Below are 22,278 nucleotides of genomic sequence, written 5' to 3' on the forward strand. Positions count from 1 at the left end.
CCAACCCCCTTCCTCTTGTCTCAGGTTAATTGCTTTTCGCTAAATTAGATAGAGTCCACATGGCCTAGCCTGCAGGCTCTCTAGCTGTTTAGCTTTGTTTAATTAATACGTTTCAAGCAGGCTAAGCAACCTATGGTGGTTTCTAAAGATGGATCATGTGGCTAGCTGCCAGAAAATCCGATGTTGTTTCCTCCAAGAGCTCCTGTTTTCACCATCTCATCACTCGAGCATGCAACAGCAGCTCCAAAGCTCGCAGAGTCAACTCACTGGGTGTTCAAATGCTCTCCAAGCAGCTGCACAGACAGATCTTTGGTGATAAGAAACCTAGATGCTCTTCGAAGGCCATCCTTCGCAGCAAAGAACACCTTCAAGAACAAGGCCTCTGGGGGAGACAAGGAAGCACACAGCCGGACATAGACGTGCAGTTACCATCACTACAAGGAGACAATATAGATGAACATTTCAGAACGATAGCAAATGAACTGGCAGAGCCGTATCTGCAACTAGCACTCGAGATTTCAAACTCTTCTCTCTCTCCTATGCCGGAGCAATGGTGCTTCAATTCTGGATGGACTCGCTATAATTCTGACGGCAGTGCAGAGTCAGTAGATTGTCCGAGTGATAAAGCTCTCGTGTTTGACGTGGAGGTGTGTGTTAGGGAGAGTCCGAGACCTGTACTCGCTGTTGCCGTGGGGAACGGTGGCTGGTATTCGTGGGTGTCAGAACGTCTGGTGGCCGGTGAGAACTTCTTTGCCGGTGTTGGCACAAGTGCTACAATGAAGGAGCTGATTCCGATGGAGAGTAAGATTGAGGACAAAGAAGGGAACACTCAAGAGAGGCTCATCGTTGGACACAATGTCAGCTACGACAGGGCCAGAATCAGAGAGCAGTACCTCATCGAGGTGGGTCTTATAATCATCTATAATTGATATCAACGATTAATAAATGGCTCATAATTATTATTGTGGTTATGATGTAAAATTCGTATCACTTTTAAAAAGTGTTACAGTATCAAACTATTTTCCAGATAGTACACTGTTTTGAACACTATGTATGTACATTGTTTATGTGTGTATAATACGTACATGTACAGTTAATTTGGCATCTGTCTGCTGTACCAAGAGTAGATAAGTATAGTAGAGTACACAATGACATTAATTTTAGTAGTTGGTCTTTTCTCTGTGCAGAGCTCACACACCAAGTTCCTGGACACTCTGAGTCTCCACACGTGCGTGTCTGGTCAGACCACTCTTCAGAAGATCCTCTGGAAGGCTGCCCAAAAGAACTCCCAGCAATGGCAGCCATGGATGGACGTGAGCTCTCCGAACAGTCTGGTCGACGCCCACTGGTGTCATGTGACCCGAGGAAGACGAAAGATCAGTAAGGAGCAGAGGAGCGTGTTTGTGAAGGGGACCATTCAAGACGTCAGAAATCAATTTCAGGTGACCGAATTATTTTTCACTGTACTGTAACTTGTAATGTACACACATTAATATTATCGTTACAACACTTTCGTTCTTTTCTGCCTCCCCAGGCATGCATGCAATACTGTGCGAAGGACGTGCTACACACTCACGAGTTGCTAGGGAGAGTGCTCCCCCAGTTTCTGGAGCGTTACCCTCACCCGGTTACCTTCGCTGGGATGCTGGAGATGGGCACCTCTTATTTGCCTGTCAACTACAGCTGGGAACAGTACATAGGTACAGTATAGCACATAGGTACAGTACTAGAGTAGTACTGATTTTTGCCTCTTCCACGTACATCAAAGGTCTATTTCGGGCCTAAATTGTCCGGAAAAAACGTGGTCTATATATTAAGTGTATGCTTTCTCTGAAATGGGCTTTTTTCAAATCTAGCTATCTTTTATGGTCCATCACTTGTTGTTGTTTTAACTTTCCCTCATCTTATGGGCCCCTAACTGAGACTGTGTATAACTTCATTTGCAGCTGATGCTGAGTATACCTACGAGGAGATGGAGAGAGAAATGAAGTGCAAACTAATGGCCCTGGCTGACGAGGCGTGCTCACACATACACGACCAAAGGTAAGTCTATCACGCTACAGTAGTGCTCCTCGTTGATTAACGCATTTAAGTACATGCATATTACATGTATGTGTACACTGCACGCTTAAGAGTGACGTTTAGTTGTTGTACTTTTTTCAGTACAAAAGATTACTTATTAGTCTATACTGTATTACTAGAATGTTTTGCGAGCATCAAACATTTGCGAACTTTGCAATGGTTGATTAATTCGCAACAATAAAATCCGCAAAACCTATTAGTAAATACACACAATCCTTGCCAGAACGCAATAGTTAGATTTGCAAAAGGTCAACTGATTTGGCTAATTCGCAAAGGTTTTTCACCCGCAAAATATTCTAGTCATACTGTAGCATAAGTACTGTCTACTGTCGATGTGGATATCTTTCAAGTTAGAGAAGATTTCCTCCACTACAGGTACCTAGAGAGCCCCTGGCTGTGTGATCTGGACTGGAGCACCAAGGCCTTCAGGGGTAAGGCCCTCAAGACAAAACGCTCGAGGGTACAGCTGCTCAAGAGTGTTGTCGAGCGTATGGAGTGTGAGGAAGAAGAGGAGGAGTTTCAGTTTGTAATCAGCTCCAGTGAACTGTTAGCCCCTGGTCGCCAGTCAGTGCACATGCCAGGATATCCTGAGTGAGTGTAGCAAGATGTCCTGGTAGTATCCAATATGTTGTTTGGTTGTTTCCAGATGGTATCGAGCTCTGTGCATGAAGAGGAACGACCCTCGATGGAGACCAGGGGCCGTTAACATTTCGGCACAGACGAGGATATCTCCATACCTATTAAGAATGAAATGGCAGGGACATCCTCTCCACCACCACGACAAATTGGGGTGGGGCTATATCGTCTCCATGGAAACCGAACCGTCGGCGGATACAAATAATATGTGAGTTTTAATTATTAATGATGCATTTAGTTTAGCCCGTGTGTGTTTACTTAATTAGAGAGACTTTGTTGAGTTTGGATATGGATCTTTCACTTGACGAGATTATGGAGGTATACAATGACGAAATGGAGGATCTCAAAAGGGAGGAGTGTGATGCAAAGAATAGTGCTAACAGGGAGGTTGTCGGCCATGTTGTTGTTACTGAGCATGTGCAGTGTGAGGTGGAGGCAGCAAATAAAGAGTGGAGAGCACAGCGCTTAGCAACAGAGTGGGGCACTACTGACGATGTCGTCACCCTAGGAAATGGAGCAACTCACTACTTCTTCAAAATACCACACAAGGTCAGCTGGAAATCGTCGCAATGTTTACAATACCTACATTTGCTGGTACATGTATGTACTAATTTATAACTAGCTGTCATTGATATTCACTCCAGAAGTTAATAACTTGTACTGAACAGTAATTCTCCTTACCACATGATGACATCACCCTTATATCATTCATTGTATAGACCACCATATCAATCAAATTTAATACTAGCACAGCCTGTGACAAAATGTAACTTATACAGGATGGCCCTGAGGCCAACTGTGGCAATCCCCTCTCTAAAGACTATCTATCCAAGATGGAGGACGGGACGCTCACGTCTGGGGCAGGGGACACAGGCCAGAGGATACTCACTCTTAACTCTATGATGTCATTCTGGAGGAGCGCTCGAACAAGGATCATGTGAGCCTTGTACAGTAGCATTCCTTTTGATAATTATGGCATGGGCATAAGGCTTTCATATATTAATATCATTGTACATGTAGCTACTTGATTTTGGTATACTGTACTTGTATGCTTTATGAATCCAATGTGATTTTGTACTTTCCAGGCAGCAGTTTGTCATCTGGTTGGACGATCCGGCCGCTGTGTCAGCTGATGGTGTGGGTAGAGTGGGAGCTATTGTCCCTCAGGTGATTGTGGCAGGGACGGCCACTCGGAGGGGGGTGGAGCCTACCTGGCTCACTGCCAGCAACGCTAAGGTATATGTACATGTATGTACCAAATTGTCTCCAGTAACACCCCATCCCCCCCCCCCCACACACACACACACTGTTTTTATACCATTCCCTCTAGAAATGTTACTTAACTGACGTATGTACACGTGCATATTGCCTCTAGCAACACCTCACACACACTGTTTTTACCGCCCCCTCTCTCTCTAGACGAGTCGTGTTGGTTCCGAACAGAAGGCCATGATCCAGGCACCCCCGGGCTACCACATAGTGGGGGCAGACGTGGACAGTCAAGAGCTGTGGATAGCCGCCCTGCTAGGTGATGTACACTTTGCTGGGATCCATGGTGAGTCTGGAATTACACAGTCCATAAAGATGGCATCGAGAGATGTGCCCATGTAGACTATTCTAAGCGGTGGCTATTTTTCAATCCTTGATCTCAATTCAATTAATGTAAGCAGCCTAAGAGGTGGTTGCTTTTGCCTTTAATGTAAGCAGCCTAAGAGGTGGTTGCTTTTGCCTTTTCTTAGCTTTAATGTAAGCAGCCTAAGAGGTGGTTGCTTTGCCTTTTCTTAGCTTTAATGTAAGCAGCCTAAGAGGTGGTTGCTTTTGCCTTTTCTTAGCTTTAATGTAAGCAGCCTAAGAGGTGGTTGCTTTTGCCTTTAATGTAAGCAGCCTAAGAGGTGGTTGCTTTTGCCTTTTCTTAGCTTTAATGTAAGCAGCCTAAGAGGTGGTTGCTTTGGCTTTAATGTAAGCAGCCTAAGAGGTGGTTGCTTTGCCTTTTCTTAGCTTTAATGTAAGCAGCCTAAGAGGTGGTTGCTTTTGCCTAGACCACCATCGACCAGCTAGTATTGGCCCACCCCTGCGTGCGTCATCAGTAGTTATAGCATACAATTTTCGTCTAAAAAACAATTCCTCGACTACTACAGTAAACTCTTGTTAATCCGGAGTTGATCTCTTGGTACAGGTTGCACTGCTATCGGATGGATGACCCTTCAGGGCAAAAGGGCGGACGGTACAGACGTTCATAGCAACACGGCCAAGACCATTGGCATCAGTCGAGACCATGCCAAGATCCTCAATTATGGTCGTTTCTATGGAGCAGGGAAACCGTTCATCGAGCTGCTCCTACGGACGTTTAACCCCTCCCTCACTGCGGCGGAGGTAACGGAGAAAGCTGAGCTACTGTATACGTCCACCAAAGGAGTTAGAATGTAAGTAGCCGATCGTGTAATATGTGCTGTTCTAAGTGTTATTATGTCTTGGCGCAGAAGAGGGTACGACACGCGTGCCTCGATTAGGCTAATTTCCCTTGCAATAACCTTGAGCGTGGGCGTAATTATGCCTCGATTATCCGCCCACACTCAACGATATTGTAGAGGCAATTAGCCTAATCGAGGCACGCGTGTCGTACCTCCTCTGGCCTTGGCGCATGCGCAAGTGAGGTATACGGTTGTTTGTGTGTGTCTGTCTGTGTAGAGTAGCAACTGAATGGTAAATGAAAGTATGAAGAAGCCTTGCCTTGCATCAGATATGTATCGTGACTTCTTTCCGGTCTGAAACACGTGATCAATTTAATAACAATTTGTTTAAGTAACATTATTGCTGCCTCGAGGCAAGTGGCGGCTCCAGGCACTCGGATTGGTCAGTTATCAATTATAGGAATTCACATTACTTTCCGAATACATGATATATAGTTATTATTATGCCTCGGTGCACATGCGCAAACAAGGTATATACGGTAGTGTGTTTATGTGTGTGTGTGTGTGTAGACTGCTACAGCTGCTCAAGGATGAATGAAATGCAAGTAAGAGTTTTTATAGGCTCTTATGTCATATTTTATTCGTGGATTTGCAAAATAAAGCTTTGTTCTCAAGTTATGCCTAGTTTTGCTTACTTGGAATGCCATTGCAGCCTTTTCAGAAGAGCACGTAGCCAAACTTGTTTACCGAGTGTTGCTACTCTACTTAGTAGTTAGCTCTATACTAGAACGCTAGCTATTGGTAGCTGCAAGAGTGAGAAGAGAGCTGCAAGGCTCTGCTGATGCAGCCCTTAATTTTAGACTTGAACTTTGGCATCTATCATTTTTAACAACAATCATGGTCGATCATTACCCACTCTTTGAGTTTGCATGCAGCAAATAAATGTTCATCATGTGTATAAAAGCTATTTGGGTCATTCCCAATTCAACGAAATTTAAAACGTGACTGACTGCTGTTAGTAACTTTCTAACCATTAACATTCAAGACTAAGAATGTATATATCATCTTGTTGCCTAAGAAATTCCGCATCATTTGGCATGTTATATGGCTTCACTCGATAAAGTTTGGGTATTACATCTAATTAGTGTAAAGTCTGGCTTCTCAAAAAGCACTGTTTTTTTTTCTGTACAGGTACATTGTATTAGTATTATCATTATTATTACATTGTATTATTAGATTGTATTATCAGATATAATTATATTATCATTATTATTATTATTATTGTATTAGATATGGTGTACCGTATAGCGCTTAATTTTCGCGGATTTCGTGGGTTAGCAATCCTACACGAAAATTAAGTCCACGAAAATTGTTCTTTAATTAGAATTATCTGCTATAACGTGCAAATATTTAAAGGCGTGGCTTCTGGTAAGCATGCAGTCTTTCCGCGAACATTGTGCCACGAAATATAAGTGCCTCGAAAATTTCATGCTGTACGATATTGTATTAGATATAGTACATTGTATTATCACCCCTCAGATCGACTGTATAGTGTCCCGGCCTATAACGTAAGATTGTGAAAGGGTGATATACATGTACAGTAGTATATAAGATATAGTATATTGATAATTATTAATAGTATGGCTAAGAGTGCAATATGGGATTAATAGCACGAGTAACAAGCATGGTGAAGGTCAGTGGAGGATAAGAGACACCTGAGCAAATTGCACTAAGCGGCTCATACCAGAGATAATGGGGTCACTGATTGATTGCAGCCTACCATGCCATTTATGCACATTGTCATTAGCAAGGCACATATTTTCTAATTGTACTGCATTAAAATTAATTGACGGTCAGTGGAGGATAGAGACACCTGAGCAGATATACATTGTATTAGATATAGTATAAAAGTGGAGTGATTATTGTTAAAGACTGCATTTCTGCTGCTGTGCACATGCAATGTATCAAGAAGAGCTGGAACACATGAAGGCTGCCATTGCAGATGAAGGAAAGAAGAGACACACACTCCAAAACCTCGACTGCTTTGTACTAGACAATTCCATAAGAGAGAGCACTGTAGGCCAATTGCGCGGTCACACCATCGAGAACAAATGGAAAATCTACAATGAAGTGAAGAAATGCGGCTTTAAGAACATCGTAGTCGCGGCTTTCTCACATATGACACGAGTTGATGACACGTTCATCAAAGAGCTGATGGAAAATGGTGAAGATCCAAGCACACTCTATGCATTCTCTGAAGTCACAGCAGGCATTTCGAAAGGAGTGATCGACAAAGAAACCGTACCAGTTGGTTTAGCTAAGATGAAAGAACATGGGCTAATAAACCCAATCATTGAAGTCGATCTTGCCAACACATCTGTCAATTGGGAGTCATGTTCAGTGAAAGATATTTGCGATTTGGTCATAAAATGGATTGAATGGTCTCGTACTAATCTTTCAAAGGATTCCAAAACATTCATCAACTTTAGGGATTTCCCGATAGCAATGACTCAAGTGCCAGAACGTGTGCTCGCTGCAGTTGACTACTTTGCATCCCTGCTACAGGAGAAACGATTGCTGGGTATCATTTTTGAGGAACCCACTGGAGACTACTTACCGGAAGAAGTTGGAGCATGGACGACTGCTGTACGAAAAGTGATGAATGCCAGGAAATGGAATGACGGGCTTTTGCTGGTTCACGTGCACAAGAAGTGGGGACTGGCTGAAACTGTACAACTGGAGAGTTTATGCTGTGGAGCTGATGGTATTTGGGCCAGTCTAGCTGAAGAGGGAGCAGCCATGGGCCATGCTTGCTCATCCATCACCTTGATGAATCTAATTCGAATGGGGAACAAGAAAGTACTTGAGCGATATAACTGCACTCATCTGCGAAAAGCTGCAATAGCTGTTACTAATATCACTACCGGTGATGACCCTCACTCCAAGCAGGTGGTGTACGGGGAGAGAGCTTTAGATATTAGCTTTGATTTTGGCAGCATTGCTGGGGGCCTTGTGGGAAAAGGTGAATTCGATATTGCGGAATTCTTTGGTGAGAAGCCACCGGTTAGGATCAGCACACTTGCTTCAACTGCCATGATTATCACTCGGCTTAATGAGTTGTTTGGAAGCAATCCACAATTCAACGAGCAGATCGCTGAAAAGATGAAAGAAGTTATGCTAGAAGATCTCCGTAGCAACAGGAAGGAAGAATACATGAGTGAAGCAGGCCTGGGTGTGTTGTTTGATCGATCTGGAGGAGAACTAACGAAGAAGATGGGAGATGTAATCGCTGACATGGAAGCAGGAACAGATCTTGAGAAACGCCTCGTTATGGAAGTTAAAGAGAGGTGGGACACATGGGACCTTCAAGATGAGGTACAGGGGGATGATGCCCTGCAGTTTGACTCATTCTACAATGGCTTCATGGCACCCTACTTTGGTTGTTTCAAATGCGATGATACTATGGCAGGACTAAAGGCAATAGACATGGATAATGATGGGTTAGTCGATTGGAACGAATTCCTTGTCTATCTGAAGTGGGCTATTCACGAATATGACATCAAAACTGCTGATGAGCTGTTGTCGATCACATTTCGTAAAGGAATTATTCCTGCCATGCGTGATGAACTACAACAGTCTTAAAAAATTGCTCTCTGGAACACATAATTAGTAGCTTAATTAGATCTATAGTAATGTTAACATACTATTTGTAGTGTGAACTTATAGCAACACAATTATAATTACTCCAACGGTTCTCTTTGTACCTTGTGTAATTAATTAATGTTTATAATTATTTGACTACGCCAAAACATCATTATAATTATATGCAATTAGCTATATGATACCCAGACAGATGTAATAGTCATCAGTTTCAATGTTTACACAAGTATATACAATATGCACAGTGTCGCGTTATAGGCCCATCACCTCATAAGTGCATGCACTGACATATAATAGGACTCAGGTGAAAAGGACACTCGTTCCACTCTCAGCAACCAGGGTTGTAGTCACACCAGCTAGCTGAAAGTGATGGGGCATGGAGTGTTACAATGATTACCAATATCAGTAACATTGAAAGAAGCGCAGTTGTACAATTTGTAAACAGAAGCCTTATTAATGCTGTACGGCACAACATTTTAATAATGTTAAAAAAACCTCAAGTTTAGCTATACATAGCTGATATAATTATCGCCTTTAAAAACAGGACTACTATAGGCATAAATTATGCCTCGGTGTGCGCATGCACAAGCGAGGTATACGGTATAGCGTGTTTGTGTGTCTGTCTGTGTAGATTGCTACAGCTGTTCAATCTGTTTTAAATACAAGTAAGAGCGCTTCCATAGTTCTAGTCACGGATTTCGTTTTTTGGATTTTGATTCTGCTTTCATAGTGTTGTTGTTAAGAATCATAAAGCTGGAAGTTCATATATACCCTCTCAATGGTTGCAGGTACAAGCTGAGCAAAAAGGGTCAGAGTGTGGCAGGGGACATGGATCTGCCTCTGGTGGACAGCTGTCTAGTCTCCCACGACAACTGGAAGCTAATCTGTGACGTGCATGGATACCACAGGTATACACGACTACCCAGCATCAGATTACCCTAATTAGCCTTGTATGTACATGTACGTGTGCACTCAGAATTGGAATGTTCATGTAGCTATTATTATAATAGTTATCGCCTCTTGATCACCATTTTTTAAAGACGGCGATGCATGTACATGTATTTTAGCAGATCGTGCCATGCAGTAACTACCACCCTGGCCTCCTAGTTGTCGACCTAGCATTATGATTATTTTCATTGCCCCCCCCCTTCTCTTTCCTCCCTCCAGTGCCAGTAAGATGCTCTCCTCCCGAGTGTGGTACGGTGGTAGTGAGTCTCACCTGTTCAACAAGCTGGAGAGTATTGCCCTCTCTGACCATCCCTCCACCCCCGTACTGGCCGCCTCCCTCACAAGAGCACTCGAGAAACAACACGTCGGAAATCAGGTGACTAAATATTGCATCTTATTTAGCTATTGAAACATTAAAGCTGTATAGAAGAATTTTACAAGCAAGGAACTACTGTACACTAGCTCTGTATGCAGTAAATTATTTGATCTATATTGTACTACGCAACTTTATTTGTATTTTGTCTATTTTCTTGGCTCTCGATTAGTATTATTTCTGCTATTCCCCGCTCTCACACGCACACAACAGTTCCAGCCCAGTCGAGTGAACTGGGTGGTCCAGTCGTCAGCCGTCGACTATCTCCATCTTCTCCTCGTCTCTTGTCAATGGATGTTTCGATGCTTCAACATCTCCGGCCGTTTCTGCATCAGCATCCATGATGAGGTAACTATAGGTCATACACACATGTACACATGTACTGCTCAAGTCGTACTATGTATAGCTAGCTATACACATATAATATGACATTATGTGTATAATATTTTCCATATCTTTCATATTAGCATGAAATTTAGAAATCAGAAGTTAGGCCACTAGAACTATGACTGTCTGAAGCTGCTGTATAATTATATGCTAATTGTACATACATGTGTGTGTATTAACGACACTCCCCCCACACGCAGGTACGCTATCTAGTAAAGAGTGAGGACCGGTACAGAGCAGGCCTAGCTCTCCAGTACGCCAACCTGTACACCAGAGCTATGTTCTCACACAAGCTGGGACTTCAAGACCTACCAATGGTACACGATTATCCGGCCGCTATTGATAATTTTTGTAGTGTACGGTACTTTCGTAATTGTACGTGTAATTCATGACTGTGTTATTAGGAAAGGGGCGTGTAAAATGTGTGTGTGGCTTATTATTACCCCACCCCCTCTCTCCCTTGCAGTCTGTGGCGTTCTTCAGTGGTGTGGATGTGGACAGAGTACTTAGGAAGGAGGCCACCCTCGATTGCAAGACGCCCTCCAACCCTCTCGGCATGGAAAAAGGACACGGCATCCCCAATGGTAACGACACATGCACGAGTATAAATCAAGCTATATATGGTACAAAGAGTTAAAAGTGCATATTTCCATCCTATAATTATACAATACCTTAAATTGGTTGATACTTCTCATAAAGACCCCACGAAATATGCTGAGTTAGCACTCCTACTTCATTCCTATACTTATTATTTATTCATGTTATGTTTTTACCACTCTCCAGGTGAGGTGCTGGATATCTATCAACTGATTGACAAGACAAACGGACAATTAATTAAATAATTTGTGTTTTATTTTTGTGGTATCAAAGACTGTCACATTGTATCATTTTTTATGCTCGTAAAATGATTAACAATAATTTATTGACAGTCAGGACATATTAAAGTGATCGTTGGCAATTTCTTTCTTTACTGCCTCCACCCCGCGCTGACAGCTGCCGACAATACTCTACTTCCGTCTATCCATCACACTCTCCGCCATTGCCTTCACCTGCATACACGGGGGAGTTATTGTTTACCACTAATTTGTGCTAATTATAACTGTAGCTATAAATGAGTATAATACGCCCACGCACTACTTCCGGTCTGACATCTCTACTGTAGCCACAATCACAGCTTTTGCTATTTTTAAATCCTCAATCTCAATTCAACTGACACACATTGGCCTTTTCTTATGGAAAGCCACCTGGGTCAAAAATAGAGTATCAGCATCAAGGGCCAGACTGTTAGCAATCAGTGATTCCAGGAAATCATGTACTAGCAATCAGTGATTCCAGGAAATCGATCCAGCAATCAGTGATTCTAGGAAATGGATAGGCCTGCAATTGATTACCAGTACAGTACTGTGATCCTGTAATCGATGCACACCCGCAGTGGCTAGTGATGTCGCAATGCTTGCAGCTTTGCAGTCACGTGACCCATTGCCAAAGTCAGATGTTGACAGGATACTACTTTTAACACAGAAATCCCTTCCTGCAGCTTTTTTGCTTGGTCTTCTGTGAAGGACATAGTTGTTGTAGGGAGCAACTGCCACGTGGCCGTGGCTTGTCTTGCAATAACTTTGTCATGTGACTAGACTAATATGCCATGAGGCCCATGACTGGAGGAGCACCGATTACCTGAAATCACTGGTTTGCTAGGGGTGCATGCATCAGTTACCTGGAATCAGTTGCTGGCGCATCGATTCACTAGGTCTAGATGTTGCAGGCCCCCACCCATTTCCTAGCATCACTGATTGCTAGTACATCGATTTCCTGGAATCACTGATTGCTAGTACATCGATTTCCTGGAATCATTGATTGCTAGTACATCGATTTCCTGGAATCACTGATTGCTAGTACATCGATTTCCTGGAATCATTGATTGCTAGTACATCGATTTCCTGGAATCACTGATTGCTAGTACATGGATTTCCTGGAATCACTGATTGCTGACAGTCTGGTCCTTGATGCTGATACTCTATTTTTGACCCAGGTGGCGTTCCATATTTTCTTACTAAGGCCACACCAAATTGATCTTATGTTTCACGGACTTTTAATCCAAAACAGACCAGGGTGGCAGGCAAAAAAAGAAAAAAATTGATGAATATCATTATTAAACCATAAACGGAGTCACAACACACCACAAAAAATCACTTTACACAACAAGGTAGTAATTTTAAATTTGGCAAATTTTGATGTTAAATTAAAGCTTCCTTGTCTAATAAAAGCGAAGCAAAAGCTAAAAAGCTTGAACTTACACGTTGGCAGCTAGCTAACTACACACGGCCTTTATTTGACTAAATTATGGTCGTTTCTATGGAGCAGGGACACCGTTCATCGAGCTGCTCCTACGGACGTTTAACCCCTCCCTCACTGCGGCAGAGGTAACGGAGAAAGCTGAGCTACCGGCTGTATATACATGATCCACCAAAGGAGTTAGAATGTAAGTAGCCAATCGTGTAATGTGCTGTTCTAAGAACTCTGTGTGTGATTATGCCATGGTGTGTGTGTGTATAATTATAATTATGCGCAAGTGAGGTATACGGTACATTAGCCTCGATCCCAGGCCGCTCTTCCTCGAAGGCTTTTTGAGGCCTTGTGAAGGAGGCTAACGGTGTGTCTGTCTGTGTATAGAGTGTTACAGCTGCTCAATAATAAATGAAGTGCAAGTAAGAGCTTCTATATAGGCTAGTTGTTTGTTAGCTGCAAGAGTCAGAAAATAGCTGCAAAGCTGTATGCCAGAACAGCAGCCATTGTGAACTCTGACCTCTATGCAGCAATGTCATAACAATACTAAACTTCCTGTCATCATAGATCTATCCTTGAAAATTGAAGATCATCTCTAGCCATTAGACTGCTGTTTCATTAAGCTTCTCTTCCATAACACTGTTTTACTCGTTGCTCTAAATTGTGTTTAATGTATATGGAATTATGTACATGGAATTGTATTGTCACTGTCAACAATACTATAATTATTATACAATATACAAAGTAAACAAATGACATACACTGTAAACCAAGCTGATGTTGAGCAAGGCTCTGTGTTGAACTTGGGACATAGACATTGTTATGCAATAAGAAGAAAGAATATATTCAGTACATTAAAGATTCAAGTATAAATGTTACCCTAAGCTAAAGTTTGTGCACAAATTGATCTTGAAACCAATGGACAGCAGAAGTATTTCCAGCCAGGAAGTACTTACATGGAATTGTATTGTCACTGTCAACAATACTATAACTATTATACAATATACAAAGTAAACAAATGACATACACTGTAAACCAAGCTGATGTTGAGCAAGGCTCTGTGTTGAACTTGGGACATAGACATTGTTATGCAATAAGAAGAAAGAATATTCAAGATTCAAGTATAAATGTTACCCTAAGCTAAAGTTTGTGCACAAATTGATCTTGAAACCAATGGACAGCAGGAAGTATTTCTAGCCAGGAAGTACTTACATGGAATTGTATTGTCACTGTCAACAATACTATAATTATTATACAATATACAAAGTAAACAAATGACATACACTGTAAACCAAGCTGATGTTGAGCAAGGCTCTGTGTTGAACTTGGGACATAGACATTGTTATGCAATAAGAAGAAAGAGTACATTCAAGATTCAAGTATAAATGTTACACTAAGCTAAAGTTTGTGCACAAATTGATCTTGAAACCAATGGACAGCAGGGAGTATTTCCAGCCAGGAAGTTTGTGCACAAATTGATCTTGAAACCAATGGACAGCAGGGAGTATTTCCAGCCAGGAAGTTTGTGCACAAATTGATCTTGAAACCAATGGACAGCAGGAAGTACTTCTGACCATTCTACTGTGGGCATTGTATATAGAAGTGCATCCATGGTGGTCAGATATACTCCTATTCATGGCACTCAGCTTGTTGTACCTACCGGATTCTTGTGCATTAATTGTCTATATATAGAAGTGCATGGAAGTTGGATGCTCCCCTATTCATGCACCTAACCGGATAAAGTAGCCTTGTGCATTGTCTAGAATGTTTTGCGAGCATCAAACATTTGCGAACTTTGCGATGGTTGATCAATTCGCAACAATAAAATCCGCAAAACCTAGATTATTACTAGTAAATACACACGATCCTTGCCAGAACGCAATAGTTAGATCGCAAAGGGTCAACATTTCTGCTGATTTGGCTCATTTGCAAAGGTTTTTCATCCGCAAAACATTCTAGTAATACGGTATATAGAAGTGCGTAGGAATTGGATACTCCTATTTGTGCACTCCTACCCACACGTAATTTGATAGTTACGCAACTTTGTTAAACCGCACACGCCACATGATGATGTTATGCAGCTAGTTAAATTCCACTAGAACAAAACTTGATTAGTCCCTTCCCTTGTGTATGTAGGACTGCGTGGCCAGCGAGTCTACTGGACAACGTAGCCATTGTCTAGATTGAACTGCAGAGATACTACTTTCAACCTTGACTACAACATTTCCTGGGCCATAAGTTTACTCAATTTTAAAACTTCAAATACCATTGGATTCCTTCCTTTCAACCTTGACCATAGAATTTCCGGGGCCAAACTCAACGTAAATAAACAAATAAACATGGTAATTATATAAGCACCATAGACTATAATAATATATAGTGTCCTTTAAACTGCCTGAACGTGATAAGTTAAGATTGTAACGGTATTAAAGTGGAGCAGTTTATTGTTAAGCTTAGTGTTGTGCACATGCAATGTATCAAGAAGAGCTGGAACACATGAAGGCTACCATTGCAGATGAAGGGAAGAAGAGACACACACTCCAAAACCTCGACTGCTTTGTACTAGACAATTCCATAAGAGAGAGCACTGTAGGCCAATTGCGCGGTCACACCATCGAGAACAAATGGAAAATCTACAATGAAGCGAAGAAATGCGGCTTTAAGAACATCATAGTCGCGGCCTTCTCGCATATGACACAAGTTGATGACATGTTCATCAAAGAGCTAATGGAAAATGGTGAAGATCCAAGCACACTCTATGCATTCTCTGAAGTCACAGCAGGCATTTCGAAAGGAGTGATCGACAGAGAAACCATACCAGTTGGTTTAGCTAAGATGAAAGAACATGGGCTAATAAACCCAATCATTGAAGTCGATCTTGCCAACAAATCTATCAACTGGGAGTCATGTTCAGTGAAAGATATTTGCGATTTGGTCATGAAATGGATTGAATGGTCTCGTACTAATCTTTCAAAGGATTCCAAAATTTTTGTCAACTTTAGGGATTTCCCGATAGCAATGACTCAAGTGCCAGAACGTGTACTCGCTGCAGTTGACTACTTTGCATCCCTGCCACAGGAGAAACGATTGCTGGGTATCATTTTTGAGGACCCTACTGGAGACTACTTACCGGAAGAAGTTGGAGCATGGACGACAGCTGTACGAAAAGTGATGAATGCCAGGAAATGGAATGACGGGCTTTTGCTGGTTCACGTGCACAAGAAGTGGGGACTGGCTGAAACTGTACAACTGGAGAGCTTATCCTGTGGAGCTGATGGTATTTGGGCCAGTCTAGCTGAAGAGGGAGCAGCCATGGGCCATGCTTGCTCATCCATCACCCTGATGAATTTAATTCGAATGGGAAACAAAAAAGTACTTGAGCGATATAACTGCACCTATCTGCGAAAAGCTGCAATAGCTGTTACTAATATCACTACTGGTGATGACCCTCACCCCAAGCAGGTGGTGTACGGGGAGAGAGCTTTAGATATTAGTTTTGATTTTGGTGGTATCGCTGGGGGCCGTGTGGGAAAAGGTGAATTTGATATTGCGAAATTCTTTGGTGAGGAACCACCTGTTAGAATCAGCACACTTGCTTCAACTGCCATGATTATCACTCGGCTCAAAGAGCTGTTTGGAAGCAATCCACAATTCAACGAGCAGATAGCTGAAAAGATGAAAGAAGTTATGCTGGAAGATCTCCGTAACAACAGGAAGGAAGAGTACATGAGTGAAGCAGGCCTGGGTGTGCTGTTTGATCGATCTGGAGGGAAACTAACGAAGAAGATGGGAGATGTAATTGCTGACATGGAAGCAGGAACAGATTTTGAGAAACTCCTAGTTGAGGAAGTCAAAGAGAGGTGGAACACATGGGACCTTCAAGACGAGGTACATGGGAACGATGCTCTGCAGTTTGACTCGTTCTACAATGGCTTCATGGCACCCTACTTTGGTTGTTTCATATGCGACGATACTATGGCAGGACTAAAGGCAATAGACATGGATAATGATGGGTTGGTCGAATGGAAGGAATTCCTTGCCTATCTGAAGTGGGCTATTCGCGAATATAAGGTCAAGACGGCTGATGAGCTGTTGTCGATCACATTTCGTAAAGGAATCATTCCTGCTATGCGTGATGAACTATGTCAGTCTTAAAAGATTGCTCTCTGGAACACATAATTATAGTAGCTTAATTAGTAATGTTGTACATGAACATAATTTTTATTGCATGCATTATCTATAGAAGTGCGTGGGAGTTAGATACTCCAAAATAAATATATACATAAAGTACATTCAAGATTCCAAGTATAAAACGTTGAATCTGAAACTGCATAACCAAATGACAACAGGAAGTATTTCCCCTTTACTATGTGTACGCACTTCTATAAACAATGCACACAGTAAACAGGAAATACTTCCTGTTGTCATTTGGTTATGCAGTTTCAAATTCCATTTGTGTAACATTTTATACTTGGAATCTATATTTATTTCGGAGTATATCCGACTCCCACTGTGTGCATGGCCAGCTATAGTCTTCTTGACAACGAAGCCTTGTGCATTGCATGTCTATATATAGATATAGAACTGCAGAGATATACTCCTTTCTTGACTATAGAATTTCCGAGGCCATAGTTTAAAAATTCCTTCTTTATAACCTTGAATTTCCGGGATCGATTTCAACGCAAATATAGACTTTAGTCTGCATATAAATATGATAGTTATAAGCACCTCAGACTATATATATATATATATAGTTTCCTTTAAACTGCCTGAACGTGATAAGTTAAGATTGTGAAACGGTGAAGCAGTTTATTGTTAAGCTTAGTGTTGTGCACATGCAATGTATCAAGAAGAGCTGGAACACATAAAGGCTGTCATTGCAGATGAAGGAAAGAAGAGACACACACTCCAAAACCTCGACTGCTTTGTACTGGACAATTCCATAAGAGAGAGCACTGTAGGCCAATTGCGTGGTCACACCATCGAGAACAAATGGAAAATCTACAATGAAGTGAAGAAATGCGGCTTTAAGAACATTATAGTCGCGGCTTTCTCGCATATGACACGAGTTGATGACATGTTTATCAAAGAGCTAATGGAAAATGGTGAAGATCCAAGCACACTCTATGCATTCTCTGAAGTCACAGAAGGCATTTCGAAAGGATTGATCGACAGAGAAACCATACCAGTTGGTCTAGCTAAGATGAAAGAACATGGGCTAATGAACCCAATCATTGAAGTCGATCTTGCCAACACATCTGTCAATTGGGAGTCATGTTCAGTGAAAGATATTTGCGATTTGGTCATAAAATGGATGAATGGTCTCGTACTAATCTTTCAAAGGATTCCAAAACATTCATCAACTTTAGGGATTTCCCAATAGCAATGACTCAAGTGCCAGAACGTGTGCTCGCTGCAGTTGACTACTTTGCATCCCTGCTACAGGAGAAACGATTGCTGGGTATCATTTTTGAGGAACCCACTGGAGACTACTTACCGGAAGAAGTTGGAGCATGGACGACTGCTGTACAAAAAGTGATGAATGCCAGGAAATGGAATGACGGGCTTTTGCTGGTTCACGTGCACAAGAAGTGGGGACTGGCTGAAACTGTACAACTGGAGAGCTTATGCTGTGGAGCTGATGGTATTTGGGCCAGTCTAGCTGAAGAGGGAGCAGCCATGGGCCATGCTTGCTCATCCATCACCTTGATGAATCTAATTCGAATGGGGAACAAGAAAGTACTTGAGCGATATAACTGCACTCATCTGCGAAAAGCTGCAATAGCTGTTACTAATATCACTACCGGTGATGACCCTCACTCCAAGCAGGTGGTGTACAGGGAGAGAGCTTTAGATATTAGCTTTGATTTTGGCAGCATTGCTGGGGGCCTTGTGGGAAAAGGTGAATTTGATATTGCGGAATTCTTTGGTGAGAAACCACCGGTTAGGATCAGCACACTTGCTTCAACTGCCATGATTATCACTCGGCTCAAAGAGCTGTTTGGAAGCAATCCACAATTCAACGAGCAGATCGCTGAAAAGATGAAAGAAGTTATGCTGGAAGATCTCTGTAGCAACAGGAAGGAAGAATACATGAGTGAAGCAGGCCTGGGTGTGTTGTTTGATCGATCTGGAGGGAAACTAACGAAGAAGATGAGAGATGTAATCGCTGACATGGAAGCAGGAACAGATCTTGAGAAACGCCTCGTTATGGAAGTTAAAGAGAGGTGGGACACATGGGACCTTCAAGACGAGGTACAGGGGGATGATGCTCTGCAGTTTGACTCGTTCTACAATGGCTTCATGGCACCCTACTTTGGTTGTTTCAAATGCGACGATACTATGGCAGGACTAAAGGCAATAGACATGGATAATGATGGGTTGGTCGATTGGAACGAATTCCTTGTCTATCTGAAGTGGGCTATTCACGAATATGACATCAAAACTGCTGATGAGCTGTTGTCGATCACATTTCGTAAAGGAATCATTCCTGCCATGCGTGATGAACTACGACAGTCTTAAAAAATTGCTGTCTGGAACACATAATTAGTAGCTTAATTAGATCTATAGTAATGTTAACATACTATTTGTAGTGTGAACTTATAGCAACACAATTATAATTACTCCAACGTTTCTCTTTGTACCTTGTGTACTTATAAGTAATGTTTATAATTATTTGACTACGCCAAAACATCATTATAATTATATGCAATTAGCTATATGATACCCAGACAGATGTAATAGTCATCAGTTTCAATGTTTACACAAGTATATACAATATGCACAGTGGTCGCGTTATAGGGCCATCACCTCATAAGTGCACTGATATATAATAGGACTCAGGTGAAAAGGACACTCGTTCCACTCTCAGCAACCAGGGTTGTAGTCACACCAGCTAGCTGAAAGTGATGGGGCATGGAGTGTTACAATGATTACCAATATCAGTAACATTGAAAGAAGCGCAGTTGTACAATTTGTAAACAGAAGCCTTATTAATGCTGTACTGCACAACATTTTAATAATGTTAAAAAAACCTCCAGTTTAGCTATACATAGCTGATATAATTATCGCCTTTAAAAACAGGACTACTATAGGCATAAATTATGCCTCGGTGTGCGCATGCACAAGCGTAGCGTGTTTGTGTGTCTGTCTGTGTAGATTGCTACAGCTGTTCAATCTGTTTTAAATACAAGTAAGAGCGCTTCCATAGTTCTAGTCACGGATTTCATTTTTTGGATTTTGATTCGCAAAATAATGCTTAGAGGTTTGGTGTCTCCACCCAGGTATTAGCACCCGTGGTGCTTTCATAGTGTTATAGTATTGTTGTTAAGAATCATAAAGCTGGAAGTTCATATATACCCTCACAACGGTTGCAGGTACAAGCTGAGCAAAAAGGGTCAGAGTGTGGCAGGGGACATGGATCTGCCTCTGGTGGACAGCTGTCTAGTCTCCCACGACAACTGGAAGCTAATCTGTGAAGTGCATGGATACCACAGGTACACGACTACCCAGCATCAGATTACCCTAATTAGCCTTGTATGTACATGTACGTGCATGTGCACTTAGAATTGGAATGTTCATGTAGCTATTATTATAATAGTTATCGCCTCTTGATCACCATTTTTTAAAGACGGCGATGCATGTACATGTATTTTAGCAGATCGTGCCATGCAGCAACTTCCACCCTGGCCTCCTAGTTGTCGACCTAGCATTATGATTATTTTCATTGCCCCCCCCTCCCTCTTCTTTTTCCTCCCTCTAGTGCCAGCAAGATGCTCTCCTCCCGAGTGTGGTACGGTGGTAGTGAGTCTCACCTGTTCAACAAGCTGGAGAGTATTGCCCTCTCTAACCATCCCTCCACCCCCGTACTGGCCGCCTCCCTCACAAGAGCACTCGAGAAACAACACGTCGGAAATCAGGTGACTAAATATTGCATCTTATTTAGCTATTGAGCTGTATAGAAGAATTTTACAAGCAAGGAACTATACTGTACACTAGCTCTGTATGCAGTAAATTATTTGATCTATATTGTACTACGCAATTTTATTTGTATTTTGTCTATTTTCTTGCCTCTCGATCAGCTGCAATAGTATTATTTCTGCTATTCCCCGCTCTCACACACACACAACAGTTCCAGCCCAGTCGAGTGAACTGGGTGGTCCAGTCATCAGCCGTTGACTACCTCCATCTTCTCCTCGTCTCTTGTCAATGGATGTTCCAATGCTTCAACATCTCCGGCCGTTTCTGCATCAGCATCCATGATGAGGTAACTAGGTCATACACACATGTACACATGTACTGCTCAAGTCGTACTATGTAGCTAGCTATACACATATAATATGACATTATGTGTATAATATTTTCCATATCTTTCATATTAGCATGAAATTTAGAAATCAGAAGTTAGGCCACTAGAACTATGACTGTCTGAAGCTGCTGTATAATTATATGCTAATTGTACATATATGTATGTGTAGTAACGACACTCTCCCCACACGCAGGTACGCTATCTAGTGAAGAGTGAGGATCGGTACAGAGCAGGCCTAGCTCTCCAGTATGCCAACCTGTACACCAGAGCTATGTTCTCCCACAAGCTGGGACTTCAAGACCTACCAATGGTACACGATTATCTGCATGGCCGCTGTTGATGATTTTTGTAGTGTACGGTACTTTCGTAATTGTACGTGTAATTCATGACTGTGTTATTAGGAAAGGGGCGTGTAAAATGTGTGTGGCTTATTATTGCCCCACCCCCTCTCTCCCTTGCAGTCTGTGGCGTTCTTCAGTGGTGTGGATGTGGACAGAGTACTTAGGAAGGAGGCCACCCTCGATTGCAAGACGCCCTCCAACCCTCTCGGTATGGAAAAAGGACACGGCATCCCCAATGGTAACGACACATGCACGAGTATAAATCAAGCTATATATGGTACAAAGAGTTAAAAGTGCATGCATATTTCCATCCTATAATTATACAATACCTTAAATTGGTTGGTACTTCTCATAAAGACCCCACGAAATATGCTGAGTTAGCACTCCTACTTCATTCCTATATATACTTATTATTTGTTCATGTTATGTTTTTACCACTCTCCAGGTGAGGTGCTGGATATCTATCAACTGATTGACAAGACAAACGGACAATTAATTAAATGATTTGTGTTTATTTTTGTGGTATCAAAGACTGTCACAGTGTATCATTTTTTATGCTCGTAAAGTGATTAACAATAATTGATTGACCGTCAGGACATAATTATTAAAGTGATCGTTGGCAATTTCTTTCTTTACTGCCTCCACCCCGCGCTGACAGCTGCCGACAATACTCTACTTCCGTCTATCCATCACACTCTCCGCCATTGCCTTCACCTGCATACACGGGAGAGTTTAATATTGTTTACCATTAATTTGTGCTAATTATAACTGTAGCTATAATCACAGCTTTCGCTATTTTTAACCTCAATCTCAATTTTCAACACACATTGGCCTTTTCTTACTAAG

At 41.9% G+C, this 22,278-nt stretch overlaps 4 protein-coding genes and 1 pseudogene across 5 annotated transcripts in view; all 5 read left to right on the forward strand.

The window, feature by feature from the left end:
- The window catches only part of LOC135338265 (DNA polymerase subunit gamma-1-like), an 89,366-nt gene extending 67,291 nt beyond the window's left edge, over window positions 1-22,075 (forward strand). The window contains exons 1-8 of one of the 2 annotated variants that reach the window (XM_064534332.1): window positions 12,138-12,703; window positions 12,862-12,979; window positions 20,160-20,279; window positions 20,546-20,702; window positions 20,915-21,049; window positions 21,285-21,401; window positions 21,553-21,670; window positions 21,878-22,075. In XM_064534332.1, coding sequence (XP_064390402.1) covers window positions 12,978-12,979; window positions 20,160-20,279; window positions 20,546-20,702; window positions 20,915-21,049; window positions 21,285-21,401; window positions 21,553-21,670; window positions 21,878-21,936 — 708 coding nt within the window. In that variant the 5' untranslated portion in view covers window positions 12,138-12,703; window positions 12,862-12,977 and the 3' untranslated portion in view covers window positions 21,937-22,075. Of the gene's footprint in view, window positions 1-12,137; window positions 12,704-12,861; window positions 12,980-20,159; window positions 20,280-20,545; window positions 20,703-20,914; window positions 21,050-21,284; window positions 21,402-21,552; window positions 21,671-21,877 lie in introns of those variants that run through there. The other variant, XM_064534333.1, reaches the window with a different exon arrangement.
- LOC135338248 (DNA polymerase subunit gamma-1-like) lies at window positions 52-11,459 on the forward strand. Its single transcript, XM_064534306.1, has 17 exons — window positions 52-902; window positions 1,188-1,442; window positions 1,535-1,700; window positions 1,947-2,043; window positions 2,458-2,673; window positions 2,729-2,926; window positions 2,985-3,267; window positions 3,498-3,655; window positions 3,804-3,954; window positions 4,138-4,273; window positions 4,895-5,141; window positions 9,578-9,697; window positions 9,957-10,113; window positions 10,324-10,458; window positions 10,698-10,814; window positions 10,964-11,081; window positions 11,281-11,459. The coding sequence occupies exons 1-17, from the start codon at window positions 156-158 to the stop codon at window positions 11,337-11,339; spliced, it is 3,360 nt and encodes a 1,119-aa protein (XP_064390376.1). The 5' UTR covers window positions 52-155; the 3' UTR covers window positions 11,340-11,459.
- On the forward strand, window positions 6,947-8,962 carry LOC135338251 (uncharacterized). The gene has a single exon (XM_064534309.1). The coding sequence runs from the start codon at window positions 7,089-7,091 to the stop codon at window positions 8,769-8,771; it is 1,683 nt and encodes a 560-aa protein (XP_064390379.1). The 5' UTR covers window positions 6,947-7,088; the 3' UTR covers window positions 8,772-8,962.
- LOC135338250 (uncharacterized) lies at window positions 15,135-17,082 on the forward strand. Its single transcript, XM_064534308.1, has one exon. The coding sequence runs from the start codon at window positions 15,256-15,258 to the stop codon at window positions 16,936-16,938; it is 1,683 nt and encodes a 560-aa protein (XP_064390378.1). The 5' UTR covers window positions 15,135-15,255; the 3' UTR covers window positions 16,939-17,082.
- On the forward strand, window positions 17,297-19,467 carry LOC135338252 (uncharacterized; annotated as a pseudogene).
- Window positions 22,076-22,278: the final 203 nt, after the last annotated feature.

The sequence above is a fragment of the Halichondria panicea genome, chromosome 7 (genome assembly GCF_963675165.1).
Source record: "Halichondria panicea chromosome 7, odHalPani1.1, whole genome shotgun sequence".
Taxonomy (NCBI): domain Eukaryota; kingdom Metazoa; phylum Porifera; class Demospongiae; order Suberitida; family Halichondriidae; genus Halichondria; species Halichondria panicea.

Excerpts from the sequence above, each read along its gene's own strand:
- LOC135338248 (XM_064534306.1), top strand. The coding sequence starts at position 156 with ATGTGGCTAGCTGCCAGAAAATCCGATGTTGTTTCCTCCAAGAGCTCC. Across the intron at positions 3,656-3,803 it reads AGCGCTCGAACAAGGATCAT|GCAGCAGTTTGTCATCTGGT; the intron begins GTGAGCCTTGTA and ends TGTACTTTCCAG. Across the intron at positions 10,114-10,323 it reads AACAACACGTCGGAAATCAG|TTCCAGCCCAGTCGAGTGAA; the intron begins GTGACTAAATAT and ends CGCACACAACAG.
- LOC135338251 (XM_064534309.1), top strand. The coding sequence starts at position 7,089 with ATGTATCAAGAAGAGCTGGAACACATGAAGGCTGCCATTGCAGATGAA.
- LOC135338250 (XM_064534308.1), top strand. The coding sequence starts at position 15,256 with ATGTATCAAGAAGAGCTGGAACACATGAAGGCTACCATTGCAGATGAA.